The 15,128-nt window shown below is 42.7% G+C and overlaps 1 protein-coding gene across 1 annotated transcript in view; it reads right to left on the bottom strand.

Moving 5' to 3' along the window:
- The window catches only part of LOC140357113 (SPARC-like), a 33,224-nt gene that overhangs the window by 13,017 nt on the left and 5,079 nt on the right, over positions 1-15,128 (bottom strand). The window contains exons 2-3 of the mRNA XM_072442030.1: positions 1,896-1,961; positions 1,588-1,659 (exon numbers count right to left, since the gene is read on the bottom strand). Coding sequence (XP_072298131.1) covers positions 1,588-1,659; positions 1,896-1,952 — 129 coding nt within the window. The 5' untranslated portion in view covers positions 1,953-1,961. The remainder of the gene's footprint in view (positions 1-1,587; positions 1,660-1,895; positions 1,962-15,128) is intronic.

Below are 15,128 nucleotides of genomic sequence, written 5' to 3'. Positions count from 1 at the left end.
GACCTGGTTTAGTCCTGGTTTAGACCTGGTTTAGACCTGGTTTAGACCTGGTTTAGACCTGGTTTAGTCCTGGTTTAGTCCTGGTTTAGACCTGGTTTAGACCTGGTTTAGACCTGGTTTGGACCTGGTTTAGACCTGGTTTAGTCCTGGTTTAGACCTGGTTTAGACCTGGTTTAGTCCTGGTTTAGACCTGGTTTAGACCTGGTTTAGACCTGGTTTAGACCTGGTTTAGTCCTGGTTTAGACCTGGTTTGGACCTGGTTTAGACCTGGTTTGGACCTGGTTTAGACCTGGTTTGGACCTGATTTAGACCTGGTTTGGATCTGGTTTGGACCTGGTTTTGACCTGGTTTAGACCTGGTTTGGACCTGGTTTGGACCTGGTTTGGACCTGGTTTAGACCTGGTTTGGATCTGGTTTGGACCTGGTTTTGACATGGTTTGGATCTGGTTTGGACCTGGTTTAGACCTGGTTTGGATCTGGTTTGGACCTGGTTTGGATCTATTTTGGACCTGGTTTAGACCTGGTTTGGATCTGGTTTGGACCTGGTTTTGACATGGTTTGGATCTGGTTTGGACCTGGTTTAGACCTGGTTTGGATCTGGTTTGGACCTGGTTTGGACCTGGTTTAGACCTGGTTTGGATCTGGTTTGGACCTGGTTTTGGCATGGTTTGGATCTGGTTTGGACCTGGTTTAGACCTGGTTTGGATCTGGTTTGGACCTGGTTTTGACATGGTTTCAAGTTAGCCCAATTTTACTCAGTTTTGTCTTGTCTGGGTCATGTTTTGTTATGTTTACTCCTGCTTTAGTCCTAGATAAATCCTAGTTAAATAGTAGTTTAGACCTGGTTTATTTATCGATAAGTCCTGGTTTAGTCTTGGATTAGTTCTAGTTTCATCCTGGATAAATCTTGGTTTAGTCCGGATTTAGTCCAGTATTTAGTTAAATCTGGTCATTTTCTATTTTCTCCTTTTTGTCCGGCTCCTGATTTATTTAAAGCTGGTTTTGTCCCACAGGACTTTTGATTTAAGCCTGATCTAGTCTGAGTTTATTCCTAATGTAGTCCTTTTGCCCTGGTTTAGTCCTGGTTTAGTCCTGGTTTAGTCCTGGTGTAGTCCTGGTGTAGTCCTGGTGTAGTCCTGGTGTAGTCCTGGTGTAGTCCTGGTTTAGTCCTGGTGTAGTCCTGGTGTAGTCCTGGTTTAGTCCTGGTGTAGTCCTGGTTTAGTCCTGGTGTAGTCCTGGTTTAGTCCTGGTTTAGTCCTGGTTTAGTCCTGGTTTAGTCCTGGTTTAGTCCTGGTTTAGTCCTGGTGTAGTCCTGGTTTAGTCCTGGTGTAGTCCTGGTTTAGTCCTGGTGTAGTCCTGGTTTAGTCCTGGTTTAGTCCTGGTTTAGTCCTGGTTTAGTCCTGGTTTAGTCCTGGTTTAGTCCTGGTGTAGTCCTGGTTTAGTCCTGGTGTAGTCCTGGTGTAGTCCTGGTTTAGTCCTGGTGTAGTCATGGTGTAGTCCTGGTTTGGGTGTTAGACACAGTAAACCGCACTGGCCACATCAACACACATCACAGTTTATAAAATCCAATCCAAAACCAGGTCTGACCTCCACCAGGACCTCCTCCTCCACCAGGACCTCCTCTGGGGCTGGTTCCTCCACGATCAGCTCCTCCTCCATCTGAAAACACGCGGAAAAGAGGGGATTTTATGCTTGTTTTGTCTAACGGTGCAGCAGCAGCAGACAGGTTATGATGGAATCAGGAAATCAGATCATGCGGGAGGAAAGATCAGAAGAACCACAGGAAGTGCACCTATGTTGACAGGACAAAGGGAGGAAGAGAAGAGGAGCCAAGATGAGGGAGAGATTTGGGAGAAAAGAGAGTGAGAGTGGGCGGGATTTGTTGTATAACTCACCGGAGCGGCCAGAGCCTGAGAGGCCAAGCCCAGGACCAGGACGATCCACAGCCTCATCTTCAAAGTCTGAGGACAAACACACAGACGGTCAGACGGATCCATGAAGGAACTCTCTGTGTCGCCCGGGGACGCGACAGCTCACCCTTATTTTACCCAACGATACTTTAGATTTCAGGGGGAGACTGTGAAAGTGCCAAGAACCCTTATTTTACCCAACAATACTTTAGATTTCAGGGGGAGACTGTGAAAGTGCCAAGAACCCTTATTTTACCCAACGATACTTTAGATTTCAGGGGGAGACTGTGAAAGTGCCAAGAACCCTTATTTTACCCAACGATATTTTAGATTTCAGGGGGAGACTGTGAAAGTGCCAAGAACCCTTATTTTCCCCAACAATATTTTCGATCTCAGGGAGAGACTGTGAAAGTGCCAAGAACCCTTATTTTACCCAACGATACTTTAGATTTCAGGGGGAGACTGTGAAAGCGTCAAGAACCCTTATTTTCCCCAACAATATTTTAGATTTCAGGGGGAGACTGTGAAAGTGCCAAGAACCCTTATTTTCCCCAGCAATATTTTAAATTTCAGGGAGAGACTGTGAAAGTGCCAAGAACCCTTATTTTCCCCAGCAAGATTGTAGTTTTCAGGGAGAGACTGTGAAAGTGCCAAGAACCCTTATTTTCCCCAGCAAGATTGTAGTTTTCAGGGAGAGACTGTGAAAGTGCCAAGAACCCTTATTTTCCCCAACAATATTTTAGTTTTCAGGGAGAGACTGTGAAAGCATCAAGAACCCTTATTTTCCCCAGCAATATTGACCCTTAGTTTCATCCGGAGCTGGGCCACGTTCAGTGTCGGGTTTAGTCCTGGTTCAGACCCAGTTTTGCAGATAAAATAGCGCAATATGAGCACGATTCAGCGTCCGTCATGGCTCCGTTTAAACTCGTATCCGCGGCAACCGAAAGACTGAAAGAGCGCCGTCCCTTTAAGTTCATGCCTCTCTCCCTCGCTCTCCCGCCGCTGTAACTTCACTCTCGGTAAATGGGCCGTCTCCAGTTTCTCAAACAAACCGCTCTTTGTGTCCTTTGTCCAGAACTATTGGGGCTGATTCAGATTTACGCACTGACCATCGCCATGGAAACCAGACGACTTCACCAACGCAGTGCACTTTTTACAGTCGTTTGGTGAAATGTTTATGATGATTGAACGTGGTACAGAGTCTGGTTCGTATAAAGAGATAAGAATCAAAGGCAGAACCCAGGACTAAAAACAACAAATGCAAGATAAAGAGAGTAAATTAAACTAAAATGCGAGTAAACCAGGAAAAATCTAAGAAGAAATTAGGACTTTCTAAAGATTTAACAAAACCAAAACCTGGACTAAACAAGGACTTAACTAAACCTGGACTAAACAAGGACTTAACTAAACCAGGACTAAACAAGGACTTAACTAAACCTGGACTAAACAAGGACTTAACTAAACCAGGACTAAACAAGGACTTAACTAAACCTGGACTAAACAAGGACTTAACTAAACCAGGACTAAACAAGGACTTAACTAAACCTGGACTAAACAAGGACTTAACTAAACCAGGACTAAACAAGGACTTAACTAAACCTGGACTAAACAAGGACTTAACTAAACCAGGACTAAACAAGGACTTAACTAAACCAGGACTAAACAAGGACTTAACTAAACCTGGACTAAACAAGGACTTAACTAAACCAGGACTAAACAAGGACTTAACTAAACCTGGACTAAACAAGGACTTAACTAAACCTTGACTAAACAAGGACTTAACTAAACCTGGACTAAACAAGGACTTAACTAAACCAGGACTAAACAAGGACTTAACTAAACCTGGACTAAACAAGGACTTAACTAAAGCTAGACTAAACAAGGACTTAACTAAACCTGGACTAAACAAGGACTTAACTAAACCTGGACTAAACAAGGACTAAACTAAACCTGGACTAAACAAGAACTTAACTAAACCTGGACTAAACAAGGACTTAACTAAACAAGGACTTAACTAAACCTGGACTAAACAAGGACTTAACTAAACCTGGACTAAACAAGGACTTAACTAAACAAGGACTTAACTAAACCTGGACTAAACAAGGACTTAACTAAACCTGGACTAAACAAGGACTTAACTAAACAAGGACTTAACTAAACCTGGACAAAACAAGGACTAAACTAAACCTGGACTAAACAAGGACTTAACTAAACCTGGACTAAACAAGGACTTAACTAAACCTGGACTAAACAAGGACTTAACTAAACAAGGACTTAACTAAACCTGGACTAAACAAGGACTAAACTAAACCTGGACTAAACAAGGACTTAACTAAACAAGGACTTAACTAAACCTGGACAAAACAAGGACTTAACTAAACCTGGACTAAACAAGGACTAAACTAAACCTGGACTAAACAAGGACTTAACTAAACCTGGACTAAACAAGGACTTAACTAAACCTGGACTAAACAAGGACTTAACTAAACCTGGACTAAACAAGGACTAAACTAAACCTGGACTAAACAAGGACTTAACTAAACAAGGACTTAACTAAACCTGGACTAAACAAGGACTTAACTAAACCTGGACTAAACAAGGACTTAACTAAACCTGGACTAAACAAGGACTAAACTAAACCTGGACTAAACAAGGACTTAACTAAACAAGGACTTAACTAAACCTGGACTAAACAAGGACTAAACTAAACCTGGACAAAACAAGGACTTAACTAAACCTGGACTAAACAAGGACTTAACTAAACCAGGACTAAACAAGGACTTAACTAAACCTGGACTAAACAAGGACTAAACTAAACCAGGACTAAACAAGGACTAAACTAAACCTGGACTAAACAAGGACTTAATTAAACCTGGACTAAACAAGGACTTAACTAAACCTGGACTAAACAAGGACTTAACTAAACCTGGACTAAACAAGGACTAAACTAAACCTGGACTAAACAAGGACTTAACTAAACCTGGACTAAACAAGGACTTAACTAAACCTGGACTAAACAAGGACTAAACTAAACCTGGACTAAACAAGGACTTAACTAAACCTGGACTAAACAAGGACTTAACCAGGTCTAAATTAAAAAAAAAAACATTGTAGACTGACAAATAATAAACCAAAACGAGTTCACAAAAGCGTCAAATTAAACTAAAATGTTTAATTACATCTGAAACAAAAGTAAAAAAGCATAAATAAAAAGTGTACATAAACGGCATCATGATTGACAGCATCTGGATGAGAAGCTAGCGTGCCACAAACAGCGCTAAACGACTCGTTCCTTATTTGGACTGAAGTAAACGGCGCTGTGTTTTCCAGAGCCGCAGGAAAAGCACTTAAACGCCTCGTGTCGCTCGACGGGGAGATTTTCCACCGTTAAAAAAGAAGGAAAAAAAAAGAGTCAACACAAACATTTACAGTCGACGAGAGCGAAATGAGGCTTAAATAAGTCCAGATTTGCGATGATATCTTCAATAAATGAAACTGCAACTGTTCCACGTCTGTGTCGGGCGGGAAAACGCTACGGATTCAAGTATTTAGTCACTTTTCTCAGACACATTTTGACTTATACAAACGTTTGTATCGTTTGTTATTGTTAAAGTCTGAATTATTAGACATATATTTCACTAAAACACAATTATATTTCAGATTTGACTCAACATTTTGCCCGTTTGTCCCTAGTTTGATCCATTTGTGTAAAGTTTATAATTGTACTTCCTGGTTGGACGTGAGCACAAATATGACATAGAGGTGATTCCACAGCTGTTACCATAGCAACCAGACTGTAAACAAGAGCCAAACTCCACATAAACGACACAACAGTTCTGATCTGACACAATAAGACCATAAAACACCTTTATTTAGTCCAACCATGGTTCAAACTGTCTCTGTGTCGCACACTGATGACATCACAGAGGGATTCAGCTCCACTTCCTGTCATTTTAAACTCTTATTTCTCTAAATGTCTTCACAAACTGCAACAGAAGTAAAACTGTGAGAAGTATTCACCACAGGTTCTGTAATAACAAACTAAGTCAGAATTAGAAAAACAGGAAAAACTCCAGATGAACTTTAATATTACTTTATTTTTGGCCACTATTAACTTTTTGGTGATATATTTAGATTTTAGAATATATAAACTTCTTATTACACATAAACATTTCAATGGTTCCCGTGCCAGATCTGGTTCACTTCCTAAAGACTCCTAAAGTTCACAAAAACGACATTTTAAAACTTGAATTGCTGCGTGTTCGTTTAGACTCCGCCTTCTCCATCACCCGCTCCGCCCTTTGTCCCGCCACAATAAAAGCCTTTTGTGTGCAGCAGAGTGGAGCTGTTGATGTTGACTTCAGACATCTCCGCGTTACATCAAACGTCTCGGGGCGCGAGGGCAAAGGTCAAGGACTTCCCCAAAACAAAGACGGAATCAGAAAAGACGGAATCAGAAAAGACGGAATCAGAAAAACGTACACTTTTTGGCGTAAAGAAAAACATACTGTGCCGGTGTATCGTATTACACCAAAACATAAGTGTTATTTTATATTTTGCTTGTTGTAAATTGCAGCCTACAAACTGAACGCCAGGTATGGTTAGTACAGAGATGTGGGCGGAGCTAGGGGGTAGTTGAAATCAGATTTTTTTCTAAAGCTCTGAACAGGATTACTCAAACATGCATCGCTCGAATACAACTCAGTGTAAGAAACGGCGAAGGGTCAAACTGACAGAAGACGATTTGAGATAATACGTGCCCTTTAAAGCGCCCCCTACAGGCCGAACGACTCATTCAACTAACTAATGCAGTCAAGATAAATATATTTTGAAATTTGCAAAAAAATGATAAAAATGTCATCACAGAATAGCTCAAATTTCAATCACTTCCTGTTTGTAATTGATGACATCCCACTAGGAAATTACCCAGCAAACACTGGGCCAAAACTCATCTAATGTCACAGTTTATTTGTTTGACGAATAAAAATAAATGAGAGCGACTTTATTTGCCGTTTTAGAGACTGTCAAAAAGTTGTTTCTTTGTGTAAATTCTGCATAAACTTTGTCCCTGGTGTGATGTCACTTCCTGTCATTTTCTACAGATTTTTCAACGTTTTCTCCACAAATACCTGCTCGATCGGTGTAATACTATTATTCATATGTACAACAGGTATAAACACACCAAATAAAGTCAAAATTAGAACATTGTAAAAACCTGTCATGGCCCTTTAAATGAAGTCATAATTGTTGTAGTCGTAGTATTAGGCAGATTATTAAATACATTTTTATTATGAATTATATGAAAGTTTTGCTCTATATATTACCGCAATAAACATTCCACACCGAAAATCCCATCAAACTAAGTGAGAAAATGTTACCCGTTTTTGGAGATTGTTATGTACATTGTAAAAGGGGCGTGTCCAGAAGTTTTTTACTTTTTATAATAATAAGATGTAAAAAATATCTATGTCTATTTCCTCTTTTTTTTGCAATAAATTGGTGCAATATCATAAGGAAATTACACAAAAGCTAGTCATTTATCACAATGTACCGCCTCAGCCCCCCTGAACGGGGTCCGCGCCACCCCTGGCCACGCCCTAGGAACGCCCCTGGTCTTTAGCGCTCACAAGTTGGATTCAGTTTGAATGTTCTCCCTGTGTTTACTCACGCTTTCCCCAACCGAAAACACGCAAGAACATGTCAACAGTAGCAGTCGTTTCCCTCGGTAACGATGGAAATACCGTAACGTCGCAGTTTACGTTCCAAGTTATCAAAAAACGCTGCACGAAACCAAACGTTTGATTCGGTTATTTTCGTTTTTCTTGAATCTTTGCAAAGTTTTGACGCCGTTTGTGCTTTAAACGTAATCGGATTTGACAAACACCGGCTGAGACATTCCCCGCATTCCTCAGGTTTAGTTTGGAGCTCCGGCGACGGCTCGAGGCTTCAGCGGTCGCCATGGAAACACAGGAGCGCGTGTGGAACTATGTGAAGCGGCTGACGAGCGTTTAGCGAGTTAATTAGAGCCGCGATTATTCTTTTGATTTGACAAATGTCTGTAAATATCAGATTTTTACTCAGTTTGACACGACAAAACGCCTTCTCTCGATTTGTTACGATTAATGCAACTTAATATGTTTTATTGCTTCATTTATCGCTGATTTCATATTCAATACAGAAAAGGAGAGAAGGAGAGAGAGAAGGAGAGAGAGAAGGAGAGAGAGAGTGAGGGAGAGAGAGAGTGAAGGAGAGAGAAGGAGAGAGAAGGAGAGAGAAGGAGAGAGAGAGTGAGGGAGAGAGAGAGTGAAGGAGAGAGAAGGAGAGAGAAGGAGAGAGAAGGAGAGAGAGAGAGAGAGAGAGAAGGAGAGAGAGAGTGAAGGAGAGAAGGAGAGAGAAAGAGAGAAGGAGAGAGGAGAAGAGAGGAGAGAAGGAGAGAGAGAAGGGGAGAGAGGGCGAGAAAGAGAGGAGAGAGAAGGAGAGAGAAGGAGAGAAAGACATAAGGAGAGAGAAGGAGAGAGAAGAAGAGAGGAGAGAAGGAGAGAGAAGAAGAGAGAAGGAGAGAGAGAGTGAAGGAGAGAGAGAGAGAGAGAAGGAGAGAGAGAGTGAAGGAGAGAAGGAGAGAGAAAGAGAGAAGGAGAGAGGAGAAGAGAGGAGAGAAGGAGAGAGAGAAGGGGAGAGAGTGAAGGAGAGAGAGGGCGAGAAAGAGAGGAGAGAGAAGGAGAGAGAAGGAGAGAAAGACATAAGGAGAGAGAAGGAGAGAGAAGAAGAGAAGGAGAGAAAGAGTGAAGGAGAGAGAGGGAGAAGGAGAGAGAAGGAGAGAAGGAGAGAGAAGGAGAGAGAAGAAGAGAGGAGAGAAGGAGAGAGAGAAGGAGAGAGAGAGTGAAGGAGAGAGAGGGAGAGAAGGAGAGAGAAGGAGAGAGAAGGAGAGAGAGAGTGAAGGAGAGAGAGAGAGAGAGAGAGAGAGAGAGAGAGAGAGAGAGAGAGAGAGAGAGAGAGAGGAGAGAAGGAGAGAGAGAATGGAGAGAGTGAAGGAGAGAGAGGGCGAGAAAGAGAGGAGAGAGAAGGAGAGAGAAGGAGAGAAAGACATAAGGAGAGAGAAGGAGAAAGAAGAAGAGAGGAGAGAAGGAGAGAGAAGAAGAGAGAAGGAGAGAAGGAGAGAAAGAGTGAAGGAGAGAGAGGGAGAGAAGGAGAGAGAAGGAGAGAGAAGGAGAGAAGGAGAGAAAGAGTGAAGGAGAGAGAGGGAGAAGGAGAGAAGGAGAGAGAAGGAGAGAGAGAAGGAGAGAGAAGAAGAGAGGAGAGAAGGAGAGAGAGAGAGAGAGAGAGGGAGAAGGATTGACAGCTCTGAATTGCTGTGCACAGAAAATGAGGGCTCGAGGCTCGTCTTTTCACTGCACAAGAGCTATGAGGCGTGTCAGAGCTAAAGGGGCGTGTCAGAGCTAAAGGGGCGTGTCAGAGCTAAAGGGGCGTGTCAGAGCTAAAGGGGCGTGTCAGAGCTAAAGGGGCGTGTCAGCATTCATAAACAGGTCTGGACGAGTTTGAAAAGTGTCTTCACAGACATCGTGAAAATGAAAAATACTGTGTCACTCTTTGTAATAGCTTCTATTTGGGTGAAAATGAGACCACAGTGCCTGCTCTGCGTCTAAATATACAGCGTTTTATCCTCCGAGAAGCAGGAAGTGCGCCGTTAGCATGCTGCGGTTTGTTAGCATGCTACTGTTTGTTAGCATGGTGTGAAAATGAGACCACAGTGCCTGCTCTGCGTATAAATATACAGCGTTTTATCCTCCGAGAAGCAGGAAGTGCGCCGTTAGCATGCTACTGTCTGTTAGCATGCTACTGTCTGTTAGCATGCTACTGTCTGTTAGCATGCTACTGTTTGTTAGCTTTACTCGTTTTGGCCTCGGAAACTCGTGTAAAGTCTTCATAAACTCATCACGATGAATACTTAGGATGCTCAGAATGAATTTAAAACGACAAAACTGACAAACATTTTTTGTTCTTTTCACGTACGCGTTTTCGCCGAGACGTTTTCAAATGTTCCGAGCACAAAAAACGTGCACGAACCGATCAAAACGCCACTCAAACCAAACGACGAGGAAACGCTGTCAAAAACTCACAAACGGCCCATTCCGAAACGTAACACAATCCGCGACTTCCACCTCATGACATCACCAGGTGGAATGGAGCGGACGCAGTTCTGGGCAGGTTTTTTTGACGTAAGAGGACCTTTAATTAAACCGGTGTCCGCTGTCGTTTACGCGTTGCCCTTGACAACGGGCTCCTCTGTCGACTCCGCCCACCAGACGCTCCCGGCGCTCGGCAGTGGAAAACTAGGGCGGCGTTCCAGGACGGTCCCGGCTCCTGCTGCACATCGCCACTGTGGAGACTAGAAACACACTCACCACTGACGGGAAAGTGGGACGAAAGAAGAGAAAAAATACTCAAACCTAAACCAGCTAAACCAGGACAAAACTAGAACTAAACCAGGTCTAAACCAGGTCTAAACCAGGGCTAAACCAGGACTAAACTAGAACTAAACTAGGAGTAAACCAGGACTAAACTAGGACTAAACTACGAATAAACCAGGACTAAACCAGGACTAAACCAGGACTAAACTAGGAGTAAACCAGGACTAAACTAGGACTAAACAAGGACTAAACTAGGAGTAAACCAGGACTAAACTACGAATAAACCAGGACTAAACTATGACTAAACCAGGACTAAACCAGGACTAAACCAGGACTAAACTAGGAGTAAACCAGGACTAAACTAGGACTAAACCAGGACTAACCAGGACTAAACTAGGACTAAACCAGGACTAAACTAGGACTAAACCTGGACTAAACTAGAAGTAAACCAGGACTAAACTAGGACTAAACCAGGACTAAACTAGGAGTAAACCAGGAGTAAACCAGGTCTAAACCAGGACTAAACCAGATCCAAACCAGGACTAAACCAGGTCTAAACCAAGACTAAACTCCTGCTGCTCGGGCACAACGATGCTCCTCTTTGCCCCTTTAAAGACTAAAAAACAAACTCTGACGGGAAACTGGGCGAAAAAAAATGAAAAAAAAACACACTCTGAAAGCTAAAGCGCTAAACGCTAAAAAAAAACTAGCTTGATGTGCGGAAAAGTGTTTGATTTGGAGGCACACGGCGTTCCCAGGAAGAGCGACAAACGGACGGCAAAACAAACTGTTTTATTTGGAAAACGCTGAGCGAAACCAAACAGCTCATGAAGAAGCGCTTTTCACTCCAGTTTGAAACGTGCAGCGAACGCGACGCTCGAAGTCACGAGATCGTTGGATTTGACTTAATTATGTTTTGATGATTAAATATCGAGTCGTGTCGCGGCAGAAAATGTTTGTCAGACGAGTTTAAATGTGTGAAATGTGATGATTACAGGGAATTATCTGGAACGAAACAAGTTCAAACTGTAATGAATAATGAGGGTCTAAACCAGGACTAAACCAGGTCTAAACCAGGACTAAACCAGGACTAAACCAGGTCTAAACCAGGACTAAACCAGGTCTAAACCAGGACTAAAGCAGGACTAAACCAGGACTAAACCAGGTCTAAACCAGGACTAAACCAGGTCTAAACCAGGACTAAAGCAGGACTAAACCAGGACTAAACCAGGTCTAAACCAGGACTAAACCAGGTCTAAACAAGGACTAAAGCAGGACTAAACCAGGACTAAACCAGGTCTAAACCAGGACTAAACCAGGTCTAAACCAGGACTAAAGCAGGACTAAACCAGGACTAAACCAGGTCTAAACCAGGACTAAACCAGGTCTAAACCAGGCCTAAACCAGGTCTAAACCAGGTCTAAACCAGGACTAAACCAGGTCTAAACCAGGACTAAACCAGGACTAAACCAGGTCTAAACCAGGACTAAACCAGGTCTAAACCAGGACTAAACCAGGACTAAACCAGGTCTAAACCAGGACTAAACCAGGTCTAAACCAGGACTAAAGCAGGACTAAACCAGGACTAAACCAGGTCTAAACCAGGACTAAACCAGGTCTAAACCAGGACTAAAGCAGGACTAAACCAGGACTAAACCAGGTCTAAACCAGGACTAAACCAGGTCTAAACCAGGACTAAAGCAGGACTAAACCAGGACTAAACCAGGTCTAAACCAGGACTAAACCAGGTCTAAACCAGGACTAAAGCAGGACTAAACCAGGACTAAACCAGGTCTAAACCAGGACTAAACCAGGTCTAAACCAGGACTAAAGCAGGACTAAACCAGGACTAAACCAGGTCTAAACCAGGACTAAACCAGGTCTAAACCAGGACTAAAGCAGGACTAAACCAGGACTAAACCAGGACTAAACCAGGTCTAAACCAGGACTAAAGCAGGACTAAACCAGGACTAAACCAGGTCTAAACCAGGACTAAACCAGGTCTAAACCAGGACTAAAGCAGGACTAAACCAGGACTAAACCAGGTCTAAACCAGGACTAAACCAGGTCTAAACCAGGACTAAAGCAGGACTAAACCAGGACTAAACCAGGTCTAAACCAGGACTAAACCAGGACTAAACCAGGACTAAACCAGGTCTAAACCAGGACTAAACCAGGTCTAAACCAGGACTAAAGCAGGACTAAACCAGGACTAAACCAGGTCTAAACCAGGACTAAACCAGGTCTAAACCAGGACTAAAGCAGGACTAAACCAGGACTAAACCAGGTCTAAACCAGGACTAAACCAGGTCTAAACAAGGACTAAAGCAGGACTAAACCAGGACTAAACCAGGTCTAAACCAGGACTAAACCAGGTCTAAACCAGGACTAAAGCAGGACTAAACCAGGACTAAACCAGGTCTAAACCAGGACTAAACCAGGTCTAAACCAGGACTAAAGCAGGACTAAACCAGGACTAAACCAGGACTAAACCAGGTCTAAACCAGGACTAAAGCAGGACTAAACCAGGACTAAACCAGGTCTAAACCAGGACTAAACCAGGTCTAAACCAGGACTAAAGCAGGACTAAACCAGGACTAAACCAGGTCTAAACCAGGACTAAACCAGGTCTAAACCAGGACTAAAGCAGGACTAAACCAGGACTAAACCAGGTCTAAACCAGGACTAAACCAGGTCTAAACCAGGACTAAAGCAGGACTAAACCAGGACTAAACCAGGTCTAAACCAGGACTAAAGCAGGTCTAAACCAGGACTAAACCAGGACTAAACCAGGATTAAACCAGGACTAAACCAGGACTAAACCAGGTCTAAACCAGGACTAAAGCAGGACTAAACCAGGACTAAACCAGGTCTAAACCAGGACTAAACCAGGTCTAAACCAGGACTAAAGCAGGACTAAACCAGGACTAAACCAGGTCTAAACCAGGACTAAACCAGGTCTAAACCAGGACTAAAGCAGGACTAAACCAGGACTAAACCAGGACTAAACCAGGTCTAAACCAGGACTAAAGCAGGACTAAACCAGGACTAAATCAGGTCTAAACCAGGACTAAACCAGGTCTAAACCAGGACTAAAGCAGGACTAAACCAGGACTAAACCAGGTCTAAACCAGGACTAAACCAGGTCTAAACCAGGACTAAAGCAGGACTAAACCAGGACTAAACCAGGTCTAAACCAGGACTAAACCAGGTCTAAACCAGGACTAAAGCAGGACTAAACCAGGACTAAACCAGGACTAAACCAGGTCTAAACCAGGACTAAACCAGGACTAAACCAGGACTAAACCAGGATTAAACCAGGACTAAACCAGGACTAAACTAGGTCTAAACCAGGACTAAACCAGGTCTAAACCAGGACTAAACCAGGTCTAAACCAGGTCTAAACCAGGACTAAACCAGGTCTAAACCAGGTCTAAACCAGGACTAAACACATGTAACTTTCACACGTGGATTCTTTTTTCTCTTCTGTTTTTCTTACATCAATGACAGGAAGTGACATCACACCAGGGACACTCATATAGGAAGTGACATCACACCAGGGACACTCATTCCAGTCAAAGTTTATGCAGAATTTACACAAAGAAACAACTTTTTTGACTTTGAAAACATTTGTGACATTAAACGATTTCCTACTGTGATGTCATCAATTACAAACAGGAAGTGGAATTATAGACTTTAAAAATTTGCTATTCTGGGATAACATTTTAATATTTTTTAGCAAAATTCTAAATATATTTATCTTAACTGCATTTTAGTTCAACGAGTCGTCCGACCTGTAGGGGGCGCTTTAAACTGTTGCGATACGTTTTTTTGGCATAAAACTTAGGAATCTAAACTCTGTTGTTTTTGTGAGTTTTGTGGCGTTTGGAGAGAGAGAAACAGAAGAATTCCTGGTTTATCGCCAAAGAAACAGAACAAACGGAAGCCTGAGGGCCAACAGTTGCAGCAAATACCACAAGCACCCACACGAGGCTGCGCAAACCCCGAGAAACGACGGGGAAACACGCTTAAAACGAGGCGATTCTCATCAAAACGAGCGGATAATTTACCACGAACGCAAAGAAACTGTTCAAATCAAGATCTTACTCAGAAGCCAAGTCATAATGCGTGATTCTCCTGCCTTTTTGAAGTATACAAACCACCAGCAGGGGGCGCATGGAGGAAACTGAGAAGTGAAGCGCCCGGTTGGCTCGTGAAAACATTAAAGGACACATATTGTAGAAAAGGATTAAAGGGTAGTCATCTGGAGACATGTGCAAAACTGAACTTTGGACGCGTGCTCTAACATTGTTCCATCAAAAACAAACCTGGAGTTATATTTAGCTTCATTCGCGCTCGTTCCGTGAATCCTGTTCACGAGCTTGTCTTCTCTGAGCCTCACAGAAACACTCGGTCTCAAAATTTCCCAGATTCATGACGTCAAAGGTGGAGATCTGGACTTCTCCTGTGCCGTCTTTGAGTCCATAAATCATCACCAGACTCAAATTACCTTCATTACAACTGTGTGCTTACGTTAGCATGTCGGGGCAAGCTAGCTTTTGTTTATTTCCCCACGGTAATTCCCTCTGCTGCTGCCAGTAGATGGAGCGCTAACATCAAATCCTGATACGTGGTTTTCAGAACATACATTACATTCTAAGTCAAGACAAAAGCAAGTTTAAAGGCAAATAACAATAACAATACAAAATAATGTTTAATAGGTGTCCTTTAAAGTCCATATGAAGCTTCTAGTGTTTCTCTAATTATGACTGAGTTTGATGTTTTAGAACCTATGGTAAATCATAGTTTT

Source organism: Eucyclogobius newberryi, unplaced genomic scaffold, assembly GCF_026437365.1.
Source record: "Eucyclogobius newberryi isolate DKJ021-1_F unplaced genomic scaffold, fEucNew1.0.hap1 SCAF_125, whole genome shotgun sequence".
In the NCBI taxonomy this organism is placed as follows: Eukaryota; Metazoa; Chordata; class Actinopteri; order Gobiiformes; family Gobiidae; genus Eucyclogobius; species Eucyclogobius newberryi.
Note: the sequence above shows the minus strand (reverse complement) of the source record. Positions and strands in the feature narration are given on the sequence as shown.